The 19,786-nt window shown below is 42.1% G+C and overlaps 1 protein-coding gene across 9 annotated transcripts in view; it reads left to right on the top strand.

Moving 5' to 3' along the window:
* NAV2 (neuron navigator 2) overlaps positions 1 to 19,786 on the top strand; it is a 385,274-nt gene that overhangs the window by 180,036 nt on the left and 185,452 nt on the right. For 5 of the 9 annotated variants that reach the window (XM_064426224.1, XM_064426221.1, XM_064426223.1 and 2 more), the window contains exon 1: positions 1,073 to 1,662. The exons of 3 other annotated variants lie outside the window; for them this stretch is intronic. In XM_064426224.1, the coding sequence (XP_064282294.1) occupies positions 1,405 to 1,662 (258 nt within the window). In that variant the 5' untranslated portion in view covers positions 1,073 to 1,404. Of the gene's footprint in view, positions 1 to 1,072; positions 1,663 to 19,786 lie in introns of those variants that run through there. One more of the 9 variants, XM_064426219.1, reaches the window with a different exon arrangement.

Here is a 19,786-nt window from a genome sequence, read left to right as displayed (position 1 = left end):
TTATTCAAATTCTTGCTGATGCTGGCAGCGGGAGTTTTTCCCGAACAGCCACGAACAATAAATCACCTCCAGGTGTTTTGATTTGATTTTTTTTTTTTTTCAAAATTTCAAAAAGAAACCCGGCTTGCTCCGTGCCGCGCCCCCGGAGCATCCCTCTGGCGCCCGGAGCGTCCGTCCATCCATCCATCCATCCATCCATCCATCCATCCATCCATCCATCCATCCATCCATCCATCCATCCATCCATCCATCCATCCATCCATCCATCCATCCCTGCAGGTCTCTCCGCTCCGCAGGTCCCCCTGCCCGGCGCGGGAGCCGAGGCCGCTCCTCCCCCTGCGGAGAGAGGGTGCGATTTCTGGGTTGGTTATTTATTTATTTATTTATTCGTGTGGTGTTCCTGCTCGGAGCGGGCAGGACCAACCCGGGGCCCGCCCGGTGCCGGCCAGCCGCCGCCTCCCGCCCGGCTGGCCCCGGCCCCCCCGGGACGCGCCGAGCAGCGCCGGGCGGGAGCCCGCTGCACTGCGGGAGGGAGCACGGGCTGCCGGCTGCTTTCCCTTCCCTCTCGCTGCTGAACCGCTTTCATTTTTAATCTCTTTTCTTTTTCCCATCCCCCCCCCCCCCCCCCCCCCCCCCCGCAGGTTTTTATGCTCAGCACTGGGGGAGCCGGGAAATTTTGTAGCCACTGACATATTTTGATTTAAAAATCGTTGTCAGTGCACGTTTCTCCTTCTGCTCCGGCATCGTTGTCCTATTCACAGCTATTTAGGCTTAAGAAGCTTGATTCTCTAAGGCTTGTATCCAAGGGCATCAGTCATTAACACAGTGAGCTACATCTGCTTCTTGGCTAAGACTGAAGAAGGACATCTTAAGCTGGAAATCCTGCTCGGTCACTCTCTCGTGCGTACGGAAAGGGAAGCATATGCAGCAGCAGGTTCTTTTTTTGTTTTTTTTTTCTTTTTTTTCCCCCAAGGCTGCCTCACTTTGGAGATGCAGTGACAAGATAATGGAGTGAAAATCTCTCATTTCCAGGCAAGAAAATTGCAGGAGTCAGATAGAGAAAGGAAGGAGCAAGTTACCTAGCAGAAATAGGAAAGAGGACAGTGGTAAAGAACTGAAAATAAAATTCGAAGAAGCAGGTGGAAGGCTGGCGTAAAGCTGGGTGATATTTTAGACTAAAAGTGGTGTTCTTTTTTTTTTCCTCTCTTTTCCTTTCTCTTTAAAGAAAAAAAATTAATTGGTTTTATTGTTGATTTTAAATTCTAAGCTGATTTTGGAGATCTCTGCAGTAACCAGGCTGCTTTAGAGCAGAACAGCTTCCCCAACGTGTCATTTTCTCTCTCCCTGCCTGCTGTCTCTGCTGTTGCTGCTGACAGAAACGTGTTAGGAAAGCAGAAAGAGAAAATGCCAGCCATCCTGGTAGCCTCCAAAATGAAATCGGGACTACCTAAACCCGTACACAGTGCTGCTCCAATCCTGCATGTCCCAACGGCCAGGACCATCCCACAGCCCTGTTACCTGAAGTTTGGGAGCAAGGTGGAGGTGACGAAGCCATTGTATTCCAGCCAGATTCCTCTCAAATCTTCCAACGGACAAGAAAACGCAAGAGATGGCCTCCCAGCAAGGAAGAGTAGCTCGGTGGAAAATGGATTTGACACACAGGTTAGCAGGCACCAAATGCTGGGGCGTGTATGTGAGAATTTATTTCTGTGTTGAGAGTGTGCAGCAGGTTTTCTGGGGTAAATAGCATGGAATTGCAGGGAAGGGAAGTGTGTGTCTGCCAACATCTGTCTGCAGTGGTGGGATGTTTTATATTGCACACAGTGGCATGTGTAATTCTGTCAGCATAATGGAGCTGATGTGGGGTGCTGAGGGATGGGGCTGCGTGTGCTGCTTTCTCCATCGCCTCTGCTTGAACTGGGAGGTGGGGGGGGGGGTTAAAGGAGGGAGATGGTAGAGATGTTGTTTGTGGGGTGTGTTCTTTGTGTGCTTTCTGTAGGTGCTAAGTGTAAGGGTTGGCTTGTGGCTGGCTCGTGTGCCTGGGCTAGGGGAGGATTGCTGGTTGTCATGAATGTGTTTTGTGTTTGGTCATGTACTGTACCAGAGCACTAGTTGTATGAATGTTCTGTGTTTGTAGCTGTGTGGGGAGTGAATGGGAGGCAGTGATTGATGCTAGATTACAATATGCATGTCATTCAGTGCAGCTAAATTAAACATGTAGGAAATGAACGCTCAAGTGGAATTGCCTGTATAATGCTATACATGCATGACATCATAGATGCACCACACCATCAATAGACACATTTTAGGTTTCCCTCTAATCTGTGTCAGCCTTCTAATGTATTTTTATATGTGTTGCTTGCTGAATAGGGAGGAGAGATGCCCGTTGCTCAGCTGGTTTAACTTCTGCGGGCAGGGTGAGGTTGTCAGCGTGGCTGGGGCTGCCCCGTGCTGCCCCGTGCCCCAGTGAGCTTTGCATGGGCACAGTGTGTGTGTAACTGTGCTGCGGAGGGAGCAGAGCAGATGGGCTGCTGCAGCAAGCACAATTGATTGCTGAGCTCCAGAGATGGCTGTACAGCCCTGGGATGTATTTTGGCAACAGCCATATACGTTACACGCTGCTTCTGCCAATATCTGAGCCCGGTGGAAGGTGATACCATTATGCTGAGAGAGGGAAATGATGACAGAGACTCACCTGGTTTTTTCCTTCTTTGCAGAATAATGGATCATCCCTACCACCTAGATTGTGAAATCTGTAGCCTGGTAACCCTATTCCCTTCAGATAAATGTGCCTACTGATTGAGCATGTTTGACCGTGTGCCCTGATTTCAGGATATGCTGCACTTTCCTTGCTGGTAGACAGGGTGACGTACTGGGCTGCTCAGGCCAGACAGATATGATTGGAGCAGTTCCTGAAGGACTGAGAGCAGGAAAAGGAGACAGCCAAGCACGGATGCAGGGTAGTGGCAGCAGACAGATCAACCTGTGCATCACGTCTTGCCTTTACAAGATAATCAAGTGCTCTCTCTCACTTGTGCCTGAGTCTGTCCTTGTGATTATGAAACATCAGCAAAATCTCATTATCTGCTGCCCTTTCTCTCACACGTGCCATGGTTTCTGCATGGAAATCTACATTGCTGAAAAGGGTGGTTGCTATTCAGAAATACTTTCTCATCTTGTAACAGATTATGCTCACAGAGATCTGCCAGTGGAAGCCATTTGCAGCACTAAGGGCAACTCTCTGGTGGTTTTAACCCTTGCAAGGATGTGGAACAAACCCCATTTTTTGTAGCTTGATGATGAAAGGGTCTTGATGCTAACTTGTTAGATTTGAACACAGAAAGATTTTGGCTAAAGAAATGTCAGATAATTTTACATCTTTAATTTCTTCAGCAGCAGGAAGAATCTTAAGCTTTGCATTCTCAGTAACCTCCTCTGGCTGGCAGTCTGAGCAGATGACCAGCACCTTTTAAGGTGTGAACCAGTGAGGCTTTTTTCACTATGTATTATCTTGAATAAACACAGTCATTTTTTTGTTGTTCAGCAGTTTTGTTGATCCAGCTTTGATTCTTCTGCCCACAAAAGCATGCAGGGTTTTGCCATTCAGGGTGGTCATTTGGAATGGCAGTCTATATCCAGAGGGAGATTTTTCCAAATATGTCGTCTCAAGGGCACTGTTCGTTCCTTTTCCTACTCTTCCTCCCTGCCAAGGGAGGAGGAACAGGATGGATGGACAGCTGCCAGCTGACAGGTCAGCAGCTGAAGCTTTTATCTTGGAACACCTTCTGCTACATTCAGGTACAAAAGTGCTCTCTGATAATAACCCTAGTAAGGTTTAGACTTGAACACTGCACTAGGTCTGAATAGCTTGAGAATCTGAGGGTGGTCACTTTGCTTCTCTGGGTGGCTTATCTGAAGCACCAGTGTGACCCTCACCATTTTATTGGGCAGGCACCTGGCATCACCTGTGAGGGATGGAAGTGATATTCTTACAGTAGAATTTATAGTTTAGATCCACAAATTGGACCATTGCCCTATGCAGAATTTTCAGCCCACAAGAAAGAACATCCTCCTCTGTGGGTGGAAGGAGAAAGAGAGAGAGAGAGATTGTGTAACTTGGACTAACTATCTTGGTTCTGGGAATATTTCAGGGGGTTGTTCTTAATCCCATTGATTAAGTCCTTTTTGCACTACATAATATAAAATGTAGTGGCTTATTGGACTGTTTATTCTGAAGAAGAGGCTGTGTCTAGAGCATAGTCCAGAAGCCAGCATGTGAGGATACCACATTCTAGTGCTGGGTTAACATGTTTCAAGCCACTTACACACCACTGCAAAGGTTCATGAGCTTTTTGGTGCCAGGTGGTGCCTGATTTCTAGAACCTGATTCTTCAGAGAACATGAGCACTGTAGGTGGTATTCATTAAAACACCACTTAAAAAAAAAAACTGCTGAAATTCAAGATGTCCCACTCACAAATGTGGTATCAGTGAAAACTTCTAAATGTTTTGCTAATTTTGTTCCTCTTGATATGGTTTTACGTGTGTTAGCTGGGTTTTATATAACTGGAAGTTTTGTGCCTTAAGGCTTTATAAGGGCAGTGTGTTTTAAAATGCTCTGCAATTTAGAAAAAGCATACTTCAGAGTATTTCAGAGGCACTTTCCAAAGAAAGGTCTGAGAGTTTTAGCATCAAGCCCATTGTAAATGCTAGTTGGAAATCTTAAGTTGATGAATCATGGCAGTATCATTCCTATTTTACTGTTACTGATACACACACTCTATTTTTCCATATTAAATCCCCTGTGTTGTGCACAACAGTATCTGACTGTTGCACTGGTACTTATTTTGTCTAATTTGAAAACACCGCCAATAAATTGTACTACCCATATTTAGAGAGAATTGTTTTGGAAATATTTAACTTTGTTACCAGAGAAACTTCTGTCAAGTAGATAGCAAGATTCTCATCTCTCATCTACAGAATGGTATTTCTCAGTGATTCTGAGAAAGTTGGATGCATTTGGCTACTAAATTTGCATTAGTTATTTAAGGAAGAAATCTTTGCCAGTTAGGAGTCTGTGGTTGTGGTGTAATTGTTCATGCAGATGTAAGAAGGAAGATGCCATTGCAGGCAATCTGCTGCCATGCCATTGTGAATGTCACTGAAGGAGATTACAGATTTAATTACCGTGTTTATTGCTGCTATGTTGTAGTCTCCAACTTCTTCATTTTCTTTCTCCAGAGAACCTAAAAAATAACCACTGTTTGTACCTTCAGTAACAGAAGCAGCACTAGAGACACCAGGACCTTGCTAAATGGTTGGTCCCACCCTTCCACTAAAACACTTCCAAGTTACGAGACATCTGTTTAACCTGGGTTTAAAGTATATGTGTTTGGCAACTACCTAATTAGTAGTTGTGCTTAATTTGGCTGGGAGGGGAGGGATTAGGAATTGGTATTTCTTTGCACATTTCTTTGCAATATTCATTTGCTGAAAACCAGACAGTTGCTCTCTTCTGGTGGACAGGGCAAGCAGGTGCTCACAGGTGCCCTCACTTTTCTCTTTCCCTACACTAGGTGAAGCCTAAGATTTCTATAACTCCTGCAACTCCTTGTGCTGTCTACAGAGCTCTTTTTAGTTTCCCTAGACCCCTTTTTTTTGAATAATTCAGTTTAAAACTGGTTAGATATCGTCTGAAATCAAGCTATCTCAGCTAGATTTTTCTTCATACTGCTTTCCCAGTTTGTGAAGATCTTATTGAGTTGGGCAGCCTGGATCTGTGATGGTCTAGTTCTGGTGTGTTCTAGATGTCCCTATTTTCTAGTCTCACACTAGATTTTTTATTTAGTGATTCTTTCCTAATTTGTCAAGATCATCTACACCTGGGGTGTGCCCCAAAAGCATTTGCCATACCTGTTGAGGTTAAAAACATCTCTTTTTTTTGCCTCATTGCCCATTCTGTAGTCCAAGTGATGACAAGGGTGTGGAAGCTCTATTGCAACTCCCTGATACAAATGGAGTGGACAGCCATTCCCAGGTTGGTGGCACATTCCAGGGAGTTCAGTCAGCTGTGCACTGCTCTCAAACTGTCTAACTTAACAGGTTCCTCCCGTTTTTTTACACACTTCAAGTTTAGGCTCACATCAGGTGTTTGATGAGCCACACATGACCCATGATCTGTGGGCTCTCGGTTTCTCTTCTCTGCCTCACTCCCCTTGTGCCCATGCCATTAGCAATGCAAATGAAGCCACATAGTTCAGACATTAGTAATTATTTTTCTATATTTTCATTAACTTTAACTGGAGCTGTTTAAACCTTCATATCACTGTCTTGCCAATGTGAAGCTTCATAGAGAGCAAGATTAATGGAGCATATTGCAGAGAAATTATGCCTTCCCTTCTGACGTGCATTAGCCATTTTTGTGTGTGATACTGCGTTTCACAGTTCTCGTACCAAACCAACTTGCAGCAGGGATAGGGATCAAGCAAATCTTTATCTGGACCCAATTTAAAGTCAGATGAACATCAGCTGGTTTCAGTGCCATTGTATGAGCTGCCTCAGTGGTGTGAAATATGGTCTTGCAATGACTGCTGAGCTAATTATAAATGAAATTATGAAAAATATGGTCAATCATACTGATAGCTTTCACATAAAAGATTGCTTTTTGTAGTTGGAAGAAACCAACTATGGAGTCATGTTTAGGATATGACCAAAGGATAGATTTTACTGAAGTTGGGAGAAGCTAAGAAAAACTATCGATTCAGGCTATCAAAATACATAAGCAGAAAGCAAATTTGAAATTGGTGCTAATGAGCTTGTTGATATGATTATAGTTATGTACCTAAGTACATTCCTACAAAAAAGCCTGAGCTGGATCTTTATGATGGAATTTTTTTTTACACACTGTAAGCAATTTGAGGCTACTAAGTAGCCAAATTCTTCTGCTATTTATGATTGCCTTGGGTTTGATTTATTTCTAGATACATACTGAAAAATATTTAATTGCTGGGGGAGCGAGGGGTGTGGCGGGGATGTTGCTCTAGATTAAATGTTCTCATAGAAAACAAGAAAACAATTCCAAAGTTGTTTTATTGTGATTATTAACATAGATTTTTCAGTGATTTGTCTTTTCATATAGAGAGCTACCTTTTCTTGCATTTGAACAACAGGTTTAACATTGCATTATAAGTTCAGAGTATCTTTAATCATTGAGTTTTCATTTAGAATATGCAAAGGGTTACTTTGCGTAAAGTAACTTTGTTCAAAGTTCCATTTGATTTTTTATCATTTTGGAAAATGTTTTTTTCCCCCTCTTACTTGTGACAGTCTATCTATCTATCTATCTATCTGGCTTGAAAATTTGAATATGCTTAACCTAAAGCACCTTAGAGGTAGGGATATTGTTCTTATTTTTTGGAGAATATTTGTTAAGTGGATGGCTACGGCACAAAGAAATGTATCCAAGGTCAGAAAGTCTGCAGCTCCATAGAAAATCACTAGCTAGCCGCTTGATACTAGATTATCTTTCTCCTTTGCTGCTACTTGTTAACAGCTCAAAATGCTCATGCATATGGTGTCCATGTGTTCTCCTTCTGTCCTTGAAACTGTTGGTTTACTCCATTAAGTTGAATTTTTAAGTGAACACTCCCACTTTTTTGTCCCTGCTTTAGCAAGTGATTTTTATCACCTTCTGCTGTGACACTTGATGCACAGTGATGCCAAGCAGAAAGAGGTACAAGCATATTAATAGAGGAGAACAACACATACTGCTTTTGAAATCTGCTGGCACTGAACCTGAGCTTTAGTTCTCAAAAAGAAAAAAAACCAAACTGATTCTAAAGAAGTCCGATAAACAAATAATTAACCTTTACCAAGTTTCAAGTATCTAGGAAGTAAAAAAAAAAAAAAAAAAAAAAACCCAAACAAACAAACAAAACAAAAAAACAACCCAAAAACCAAAAAACAACAACAATAAAACCACAACCAAAAAACCCCAGACCAACACCACTTGTGCTCTTTTTACCTGTCCAGAGGGTATCAGAAAAGAAAGCCTATATTTACTGGGATAGTGTGGATTAAGTTCTGGGTTTTGGAAATCAAGGATTGGTATTGGCTGGTTTTAATTTGCTTTTAGGAGTCCTTCAAGAAACATTTTTTACTCTATAATTTCACTTTGCAGATTTTTCTCACCACTAGATTTAAATCTCTGAACAATTTGTAGAGTATTTTAATGCTTCTAGCCTACAAGTTCCCTCTTCTTACCAAAGTGGAAGAAATTAAGGAGGTGATTAAATCAATAATTGTTTTGCTTGAACTTTCCAAGTTTGCAACAGGATAAATATTGTAAGTGCTGTTTAAGAAGATACATTTGTGAATTAAGCGATAGCTGAGCCTTTAATGGAAAGGTGTGTGTTCTGCTCTTGACCTTTTTTCCCTGTCTGTTTTTTTTTTTTCTTGAAGGTTTGGAGCTAAATCTTCTACTTTTTATTTTGGTATAAATCAAGAGATGCGCTTAAAATTTTAACCCATTAATCTATTTTTTTCCTTGCAGCAAACTGTAGAATCTCATTCTCCTGAGAAATTCACCTGGCTAAAAATGCCCTGCTTTAATATTATTTTTAGAAACATCTATATTTGAAGTATATAAATGGTTAGATATGTGTATTATTAGACATGAACTGTTGGTACATTTTGTAACAGGAAGCTGCTGGTTTTCCATTCACCAAGAACTGGAATTCAGTCAAACACTTGGCACTTAGTTGTATGCCTCTAATTTTATCTGTAAATTATTTTTTCTGAAATAGCTTGTGGAAACAGTCTCAGTTTCTTCAGTTTTTCAAAGACATGGAAATAACTGCTAAAACTTAAAACAAATAAACCACCTATTAAAATAAATGAGAAAACAAGTCACTTCTTATTTTAAAACGGGCTGAGATCTGAGGTTTTATTCTGATTCCACCTTTTTTTTGCCTGTTGAAAGTATTTTTAGTTGTGTTATCCTTGGATTATTTTTCATTTTAATTTTGGGTTATTTCAGAAATAGAAGCAGTGTGTGGGAAAACAATGCCTGAAAGGGAAAAAATATCCATTTTTTGTATTTAAATATGCACTCTTACCAGGACTTTTTCCCCTGTGCCTGTTGAGTTTTGGACTGTCATATCATCATATTTTGACAGTGTCTTGTTTACTTGCATTTTTTAGCTTGTGTTCATCCTTTGTCTTGGATATTTCCATAAGTCCTTTTCCTTGCATGGATTTTTTTTTTGTCTCTACAGTAGTGGTTATAAGTTGCCAGTTTCACAGTGGGAAGGAGTCTCCCGAAGTGTCTTCGTTTTACCTGTCCTGTCACTAATCTTGGTCCATTTCTTCTGTCTTGTCCTTTGTGTAATGACACCATGGTATAATCCAAAAGTGCCTTAGCTTTCCTGTGAAGGCTCTGAAGCGCTCTTGGAGAAACCTGGAGATGTTTGTCTCACTTGCTGAAGAAAGTGAGCTAGTCATGCCTATCTAGGCTTTCTCATGAAGTAAATAATCCATAAATAAATAGAAACCCTAAACCAGCCCTTAACAGGCTGACTTGCTCGGGCAGCAGCAGTAGCTCTTCTCTGTGCTGGGGTCTTGTTGGCTTGATTACATTTTCTCAAAACAAAAGGAATGACCCAACTTCCCTGATAATTTTGCACGTTCTCCCTCATCTCCCAAATAACATTATAAGGGCCGACACGGCCTTTTAGCCAAAGGAACTAGATTTCTCAGAGCTGTTTAGGAAGAACATCTTCTGTAACAGCTGTCTGAGGACATCCGTGCTTTGCTCTTGGGAGAAGTGGGAGAGGTGTGTGAGAGGCTGGAATTGTAATTTTATATAATTCTTTGTCTCATGGAGTGACATTCTCAGTCGTGAAGGCTGTTGTAGTAAAACCTTTTTGTTTCACACAATGAGGGGATCTTTCCTGATAGGATTGCTTATCTTCTGGAAATGCTGACCAAAAATTATTGTATTGTCTTTTTCTGCCATCTATTAGTTCTATATACTTGCCTATTGGTAGAACAAAATTAATACCCTGGTGGGATAGCATGTTGCTGATCTAGTTTGTGTGATATTTTATGGTGAATATGGGTGCTAAGACTTTGTTATACTTTCATATCTTGAAACAAATATTTAGAAGCAGATTCCTTTTTCTTCAGCCATCTCCACCTGAGCTGTGTCCACTGTTGGAAACTACAGGTAGTTTCAGTACTGGCATTTTGATCCACAGTGATCAATATGCAACTTTGATTGCAACTGGTGGAGACAATAATTAATGGATCAGTGTGGTAAGACAAATTTGATTAAGTTTTAAATTATTCTCCATTTGCCAGAGACACATGGATATTTAAGTCTTGAAAACTAATCAAAAAATGACACGAGTTGTGTCAAGATTAAATGTACATTGACCATTTAATGCAATAGCTTAGAAATTGAGCTTTTCTTGCTCAATAACCAGAGGTCAGTCTGCTTCTCAGGACAGCCACATGTATTCCAGACTTGTCTGAGGCTTAACTGGGATGGATTATTTTGGGAAGGAGTATTTTTGGCATCATTGCATTTTACTCCTCTGGGATGGGCTCTGGAGCACACAGGGGTCTGGTCCTCCACAGTAATGTGCCGATGGGCACTGCCAAAGAAAGCTGGCAAAAAGGAGCCATGTCCTCTAGTGTGGAGATGGAAAGGGGAGAAAGCAGCCTGTTCATCCCTTTGGAGCATCTCCAGGGGAATTGTAATGAATTTGCTTTATTTCACTGACTCAAACCTCCTTCTGCTTTTCAAGAGGAACAGCAGTGGTTGCCTAGGATCTAAGTAGTTTCCAACCAGTCATATAGCAATTTCCCACACTGCAGCAATGTAGATTTTCCTTTTCTGCCTGTAAGATGTCTTTTGGCCTTCCCCTAGTAGGGTTTGGACCATGTGGACTGATGGGTGGTGCAACCACCAAGATACAGTATGGTGTGATGGGATGTCATGCCTGTGGGTCACCACCACTGGTTTGACCGGTGGGTTGGTTTATCAGGTTGGATAGCAAGGCAGTTTACCTTATTTTTAACACAAAAATGAATTCCACCTTCCCCTTGTTGAGCAGGTAAACAAGGAACCTGAAATAATAGTTTTCAAAAGGTCTGTGGAGCTCCTAGGCTTCTTAATAGCAGATCCTTCACTAGGCTTCTTAATATCAGATTTTTCACTCTCCTTTCACCGTTTCAGCTTTGTGCTGAAACTTAATCTCTTGGCCACAGCAGTGTGAACTAAGGAAGAATTAGCCCTCTTTATTGCCTCCTGAGTGCTCTCAGATTCAGCAGAAGAGGGGTTTGTGTTGGATAAACACAGATTTTCATGTCTTTCCTTCACAGTCTGAGAAACGTCCACTGGTGTTGGACATGATGGAGGGGACTGATGCTACCCTCAGCTGCTGTGTCAGCATTTCTGAGCCAATGACCTGTCAGATCTACTCAGTGTTTATTGTACAGCATTAGGCAAAGAGAAATTTGAAATTTCAGTTTTCCACTGGCAAATAGTTGAATTTTAAATAATTTTTTCAGTGGTTCTTAGTAGTGTATATAAATGAATTTTCAACAAATAAAAAGCCCCAGGCTTTTCATGCACATGGGCATGTTTTGGTTACGCAGACAATACCTGTGGTGGAAGGAGGCTCTTGCAAACCATCTTGTGAATAGCTGCAGCATTAGTCAGAGCCACTGCCTGCCCTGCCTCCTCCTCTCCTCCCTGACAGCAGCTGAAATGGCAGGGCTTACTTTGGCCCGAACTTTGCATCATTTACAGCAATGCTGCTAAATGATGGGCTGAAATGGATGGGAGCTCAGCTAATTTGCATGATGTAAAATGCCAGCTCGGTTTAATGTAGAGCAGCTGGTATATACTTAACTCCTTCAGGAGAAAGCTTAATACCAGCAGATCGCATTATCCAGGGCTATGCTATACATTTATTTATTTCTTTATCTATCCCTTCTCCTCGCTGCCTCCTGGAACCTTTGTAAAGATCATTTGTGCATGGCTGGCAAAGGGCTCTGCTCGCTGCTGATATTTCTGTGTCTCTCAGAGTTCACAAAGCAATTGGTCCCACCATATGACAGCTACTTCTTGCAACTCCTGAGCATCCACTTACACACTGACCTTAGCAGGCAGGACTCTAAATTAAGATGTGTCATGGTGAAGGGTGGTGAGATTAGTTGGAAGAAGAACAGGTGTAGAGGCCTGGATTATGTGGATTACTGCACTCTCAATTTCTTAGGGTTAAATTTCAAGGTTAAAAATGGCTAATTCCACAGTTATGGAATTAGGATATGCTGTGCTGTTCCTCTGGGTGCTGTGCCGGCAGCCAGAGTCAACTTGAGAGGGAAGGAGGACTTGGAGGATCAGAGAATTCCTTTGCTCCCCTGAAATAATTAGCACAACCTCAGTGAGAGGATGGAGGGAGCATAATCTTTTAATACCAACCTTTCTCAAAATTGACCTTGTCACAGGCAGATTCATCCTCTCACAGAGAGACAGATGTGTGGTAGAGTCACTTTTACTGCATCAGAAATGCTGGTACAGTATCTCATCCTCTGCCAAAATTCTCTTTGCCCTTCCCTGTGTGATCAGCCTCTTATCCAAAGACTCTGAACGTGCCTTTGGATGAGCTGTGGGATATTGGATTTCACAGAATCAGGGCTTCCTCAAGGCACTTACAATGGAACGTTCCCTTCCTCTGGGAATTCTTTCTTCTTCTGTCAAGCTCGAGCTGAGTTTTCTCTTCAAACAACAGTTTCAAATGGTCACTTCTGAAGACCCTGATCAGTGCAAGCCATTAAGCTGGAGATAAAACGTGTGTTAGGTTCTTTTGACACGGGTTAGTTCTTAAGGACTGCATTTCAAATTTTGGCGTTTCTATTACCCTTTGTAAACCTTCGTGATAGACAATGGTGTGTACTTACTTGGTTGATACCAGTGCTGTGTTTGGTGGATGGGACAGGGAAGTCATGGGGTGCAGGAGAAAGGACAAGTCTTCCCTAATGAAAACTGATCATTGTCTTTTTTTGTTATGAAAGGGAAACCTCTAAGAAGATGACATCCCATAATCTTCTTCCATGAATGCAGGAAAGATAAATTGTCTTTGGTGATGTAATATTTAATTCTTTCATCTTCTGTGTAAGATCATTAGCATGCCTGCATACTCAGGAAGATTATAACCCTGCATTACATAGGCAAATTATTTATGTTGTAGAGTATGTATATCACAACTAGGTTGAAGATCTGAATGTTTTTGATATGTAATATGCAAACAAATTCAGCCGTCTGAGAAAAAGCCTTTACTCTTGCAAGCTGAAAATACAGTTAAGCAATATGTGTCCATCTTTTAAATAGACAGAAACCATTTTGTGAGACAGTTTAGAAGGTCCCTTTCTAGCTGAGGTAGAGCACTGTGGTTTAATAATTGGCTGTCAGGCACCAGGTCAAAACTTGGAACAAAAGAGGCTATTTGTGTTTATCAAGTCTGACTCCAGGTTTCTGGAACAGGAGCAAATTAGCCAGCTTTTCATTTATGCTGTGTAAGAGAGCTGTCTGTGAGTTTGTAAATCCTCACCATGTCACTTGGGTGTCTCAAGTCTTGTTTGTTTTCTTTTTATAGCTAAGGGATAAGTGTAGTTATTTTAATGCTTTTCCATTGGTCAATACAAACTTTTCAGGGATCCAAGCTTGACCTCTAGTTCTTAATATTTTTCATTCCTTGCTATTTCCACCACAGATATTTTTATTTTGCTGTTTTTAGGCTTTTCCAACTGGTCGGAAGGTTAGGAAAGCCAGTTCCAGCAGACTGGACATGCTGTAAAAACGCTTGAAGAAATGATAAGACTAGTTTCTATTGCACCCTCATTTTGAGCCGCCTTTCTGCCAGGAGGGGTTTCAGTCCTAAAGGGCAGAGAGGATGCAGGGTGAACCTGTGAGCCACAGGCCATCAGCATCATTGTCACCTCCTTGCTGCCTGCTGCAGTTTATCACCAGCAGCTCCCTTATCTCACAGGTGTTCTGCAGAGATAAATCCATTATAATTCCAAGCAGCTCAGGTAAAGTGATACCTGGAGCCACAGATTACCTTAAATAGCTAACAGTGGGACTTGTAAACCTTCATGCATGTGTGATCTGTTATTTTCTTATTGATCTTTTTTCTTACGGTAATACTTGAATCAAAGCAAGAGATGCTTGATTTGAAGTCCTTTTCAGTAATGATTTGTGGATTTTAATAAAATTTGTGAAAATAGAAGTAACATTGTTAGAAGGTTCTCAGCTATAAACAGATATCCTTACTTTCGGCTGTGCCTTCTGAAAACAGCAGTTCATCCTTTATTGCTGAAAATAATTTGAAGAGAAGATGAGAATCGAAGAGCTGCTAGCACTATTTCAAATTATAATGAGTTTGTGGGCTGTGGGTTTCCATCTGCACTCCACTTCTATGCCATCTGCCCACGAGGAAAAAATCATCATCAGAAAATAAGAGGATGTCCTGCATTTAGGCAACCACAGAACCACCAGTTTGTTACACATGAAACCTCGTGAGATTTGTAATGGAACCTGAGCCTGTGATAGTACTGCTCTGAAAAGGAAGAGTGTAAAAAACGGCCGTTGAGATTTTGTAGGATGAAAAAAGGAAATTTGAAGCCTAATGAAATGCATGATTGACCACGTTAGTAGAAGTGAGGAATCTGCAGAGTGTTGATTTGTAGTATGTTAAACAGCTGAGAACTATCTGTGAAGGCTGAGATTATGCTAATTTATGCAGTCCACATTGCTACTGCTGTTTAAAAATAGCTTCTTTTCCAGAGATCTAGAGCTACTGCAGGTTGGCTTTGCATTTAACTCTGCAAATTTGAACACAGAACAATGCCTGACTTATGAGGTCTTTTTATCCCAGAATCATAGAATAGTTAAGGTTGGAAGGAACCTCTAAAGATCATGTAGTCTGTGTCCAGGTGGATTTTGAATACTTCCAGAGAACACTCCATGGACCTCCCTGGGCAGCCTGTTCCACAGAATAACAGAATGTGCCGAGTTGGAATGGATCTAAAGGGATCATCAAGTCTAATTCCCAAGCCTGCACAGGACGCCCCAAGAATCATGTGCCCGAGAGTGTTTTCCAAACACTTCTTGAGCTGTGCCAGGCTTGGTGCTCTGACCACTTCTCTGGGGAGCCTGTTCCAGTGCCCAACCACCCTTGGGTGAAGAGCCTTTTCTAACATATAACCTAAACATCCCCTGACACAACTTCAGGCCATTCCCTTAGGTCCATCACCTGTGACAGAGCAGAGATCAATGCCTGTCCCTCCTCTTCCCCTCACAGGGAAGCTGTAGACTGTGATGAGGTTTCCCTTCAGTCTCCTCTTCTCCAGGCTGAACAGACCCAGTGCCCTCAGCTACTGCTCATACGGCTTCCCCTCAAGGCCTTTCACAATCCTCGTGGTCTCCTCTGGACATTCTCTAACAGCTTCATGTCTTTTTTGCCTTGTAGTATCCAAAACTGCCCCAGGACTCAGGTGAGGCCACTCCGGCTCAGAGCAGAGCGGGACAATCCCTCCCTTGCCCGGCTGGCATGCTGTGCCTGATGCCCCCAGGGCTGCAGGGCACTGCTGACCCATATTCAGCTTGCCATCCACCAGCACCCCCAGGTCCCTTCCTGTGGCACTGGTTTCCAGTGTCTCATTCCCCAGTCTCTGTACATCCAGGCCTGCCCCATCCCAAGAGCAGAATCCGGCGCTTCCCCTTGTTGAGCTCCATGTGGTTGGTGATTGCCCAGTCCTCTCACCTGTCCAGATCTCTCTGCAGGGCCTCCCTGCAGGCTCCTTCCAGTTTTGTATCATTGCAGACTTGGTTAGTATTCCTTTCAGTCCTGCATCCAAGTCATTAGTGAAGATGTTGAAGAGCACAGGGCCTAAGATGGGGCCCTGCAGAACCCCATTAGTTAAAGTCTGATGCCACCCCATTCATTGTAACCCATGAGCCAGTTGCTTACCCATCACATGATGCTTTTGTCCAGAAGGTCGCTCTGAGAGGCACTATTGAAAGCTTTTCTGAAATCCCAAAAGATTACATCAACTGCCTTCCCTTGATGAACCAGGTCGGTTACCCTGTCATAAAAGGAAGTCAGGTTTGATGAGCAGGACTCTCCCTCAGGAAGCTCTTGCCATGCTCTCTAGAGTGGTGCAGTGCTTGCTGCTGTTCCCCTCTTTGTGGGGCTCTGGCTGGTTCCACCACATTGCATTGCTTCCACTCAAGAGGCTGAAAGGGAACAGTTGCCCCTTTGGCTCAGGAATGGCAGAGAAGTATCAGTGGATGCTGTGAACAGCTGCAGTGTTAGGCCTGAGGCTGAATGCCCAAAAAATTAAATAAAATAAAAGTGTGTTTTGGGTTTTTGGTATCTGGTTTTGTTTTGCAGAGCTCAACGCCTGTTGCTCAGATGTGTGGTGCCTTGGAGTACCTTGGAGGGCTATTTGGCTCATCTCCTGCCACTCTACGTGTCATTGTTTTGGGTGCCTATGGGATGTAAGGAACGAAAAGGTGGGGAGGAGGAACCTCCATGTACTAGTTGAGATTAAAACTAGTTTACAGGTTGTTGGTTGAACCACGTTTCCAATGAGTGTGGGTGAAAATGAGAAATAAGAAATGTATTGCAGCTGGAGGCAGTGGGTAATTTCATACTCTGCTTTATTGTTTTAAATTCTGAAGGAGCTAGAATGAATTTTGCAGTTCAAGTCATAATTTAGCTTTATGAACAGACATACAGACAATACTGGAACTGAAATTAAAGATCAAAGCAATTTGGGACAAAAAGTCCTAGTGTGTAACTTGCATTTGAGCAGGTGTTCCTCTGATAAGAAAATGCTGTGGGTTTTGACTACCATAATATAAATCCATCCTAAGCATGAGCTCAGTTTTGGAAGTCTACAGTGATGAGAGGAAGCCAAGAGAATCTAATTCCCCTTCCTCTTTTTTTTTTTCCTATCACCTTCAGTCACATTTCCTTTCCCAGTGCAGGGATGAGACTTGATTAAAAAACTCTTTTTAACAGAAGTTCATAGTAGACAATAGTGGTTACAATGCAAATTATTCCAGGCTCTCCTTAGGGTCATATAAAATAGTTTTTGACTTAGGTCAGCGGGTGAATCCTTGCAAGCCAGAAATATGGCTGTTAGGGAGGGAATGCTGATCTCTGGGGCTAGAGCTGGAAGTTCCTGGTGGTCTGAGGTAATTGAGCACCTAGAACTGTAAGTCTGAAAAGCAGGTGTAGATCAGTTACTCATTTTTGCTTACCTTATTGTAATTCCAGAAAGGATACTGATGAAGTCAGATCAGAGATATAACTTTATATATGAATTTACCTAGGATTATGCTTTTCCTACAGCCCCGTTAAAAAAAACCAAACCTCCACAGATCTGTTTACTAGACTGTTGAGAAGTTTAGAAACTGTAGTCCTGGAATACTGGATGAAGCCAGATTGCTCTTTGATTTACAGCTTCATCGTTCAGTGTGATTGATGTCTGCAACTTGTGTTTACAATGGCAATTAATTTCCATGCACAAAGCCACCTCTGCCTCTTGCTTGAACTTAAGATAACTGGTAAAGCAAGACTATACAGACCTAACTCACTTATATAAAGGACTTGCTGAAATCTGAAAAATATAAACCACTTTTTGGATCTAACTTTCTGTTCAAATCCAGGCCCGGTGTACTTCTGTAATTTCCAGGTTATTAAAAAGTGTTTTTCTTTCTCCAGCTTTACCATATATCATGTGGTTTGGGGCATATATGTAGTGTTTGGATAGGGAATGAGTGGGATCTTGCATGCTGTTCCCTCTTTGAGCCAAAATATATCGGAGGGGTGTCAGTTTGCAGAAATCAAGTGAATGTGATGCATGTCTGAATGAGGCTGCTACGCCTTTAAGCACAAGAACAGCAGAATTTGCTAGATTGGAATTGTCAGTCATGGGTTCCTGGGAGCTGCTTAGGTTGGACCCAGTCATTGGACTAGCTCATGAAGCAGGAGTAGGTGTCCTTTTGATTATAGGTGCTTAGTCTGACTCTAAGTTATAAAAAGCTCGGGGTAGGTCTGAGTGAAAGGGAAAAGGAGAATAAAGCAGTTGGTGCCGCCGGTGTGCTGTGGGATGGGTTAGCTGGGCTGCTATTGCCACCTGGTGGTGCTGGACAGAACCAAAGCACACCTAATTTTCCTTTGCTTTCCCGGATGAGTTGCATGGGATTAAGTATCCACTGGGTATGGATTAGATTTATTATGGATATGCTTTTATTATAGATAATTATTTCAAAGTCGGAAAAAAAGACCCGCAGTATTTAATGAATGTCATTTATTTCGGGAATAGATGATGTTGTAAAAAAATACATAATAAAGCCTTTCTTTGGGCATCACTGTATTCTGAATTGCCAGTACTTGTGTGGCTGGAAACTAATGCAAAAAGTATGACTGATGAATCCAGAATCTGCCTTTTCTGGTACAAAAATGGAACAGGAGGTAAAGTGGTGGCCAGTGGTGACCTCCTAGCCTTGGAGTATCTTCATCAGGGACACGCCTGTGACCTGGTGGGATCCTGGTGCAGAGCTAATGAACATCTCTGATTTGCTGCAGCAGGGTTCAATCACTGCATTACCAGGGCAAATTTGATTACCATAAGTGATTAGTCTCTTATCTTGCTGAAGTTAGTGGATCATTATCAAATGATGACTTTTTGCACATAATGTGATTTAATTGTCCTTTCATTACAAAGAGTTTTATTGCAATCCTTTTAGCAGGGGAATACAGAATAAGTTGTAGTTTCCAGGAAAAAAAGGAGATCACTGTTCAGCCTCTCCTGTTCAATGAAAAAGCCACATTCTGTAGCTTAATCTGTAGATTCTCTGTCTCTACAAAGCATATGCATCTGCTGGAGCATTTCAGAGCTTTATAGTGTTTTTCAGAGGATAAATGGCATAGGTTATTTGCTGTGAATCTTGCAGGTAGCACTTTGGAGCTAAGATCAGCTTTGTCACCTATGGAAATTTGATCTGACCTGTAGTAGGGGTCTAACCTAGAAGTCTTTTTCCCTCTGTTGTAGCTGCCATGAATTGTGCCACAAAACTCTCTATTTTGGCGGGGGGGAAGAAGTAAAACCGTTAAAGTCACAAGCATTTGCTTGGAATTATGGCTGAAAAAATCTCCATTGTGTTGTCAGGTATGGAAGTTTTCTGTGGAAGTGTTCAAGGCCAGGTTGGATGGGGCTTTAAGCAGCCTGGCCTAGTGGAAGTTGTCACTGCCCAGAGGTGACACTGGCCACTGGCAGAGGTGTTGGAACCCATTCGTCTTTAAGGTCCCTTCCAATCCAAACCATGATCCTTCATAATGAAAGAAAAGTGATTTTAATTGAGGAAAAAATATTTCTGAAGCAGCTACACTGTCCTTATAGCTATCATCTTTGGATTTCCAGTTAATATGGTAGTGTGAGCCAATTTAACAGGACCTGAAATACAACTAAATGGTGCCTTTGTGTGCAAAGTCCCCTTCCCCCATGAATATCAAGTGCTAATTTCACTTGGCTTTTTCAAACCATACTCACACTGTATTTTTGGCTGCAGGAGAACCATTCTGACTGCAAAGTGTAGTTGTTTTGTGACTTGCTGTTCTGTATTAAGGCTTATTAGATTTCTAGGCTTATTAGCAGTAATCATAATTTTGCCTAGAAGCAGTTAAACGAGCAGGAAGCAGAATAAT

This window comes from Passer domesticus, chromosome 6 (assembly GCF_036417665.1).
Source record: "Passer domesticus isolate bPasDom1 chromosome 6, bPasDom1.hap1, whole genome shotgun sequence".
Taxonomy (NCBI): domain Eukaryota; kingdom Metazoa; phylum Chordata; class Aves; order Passeriformes; family Passeridae; genus Passer; species Passer domesticus.
Note: the sequence above shows the minus strand (reverse complement) of the source record. Positions and strands in the feature narration are given on the sequence as shown.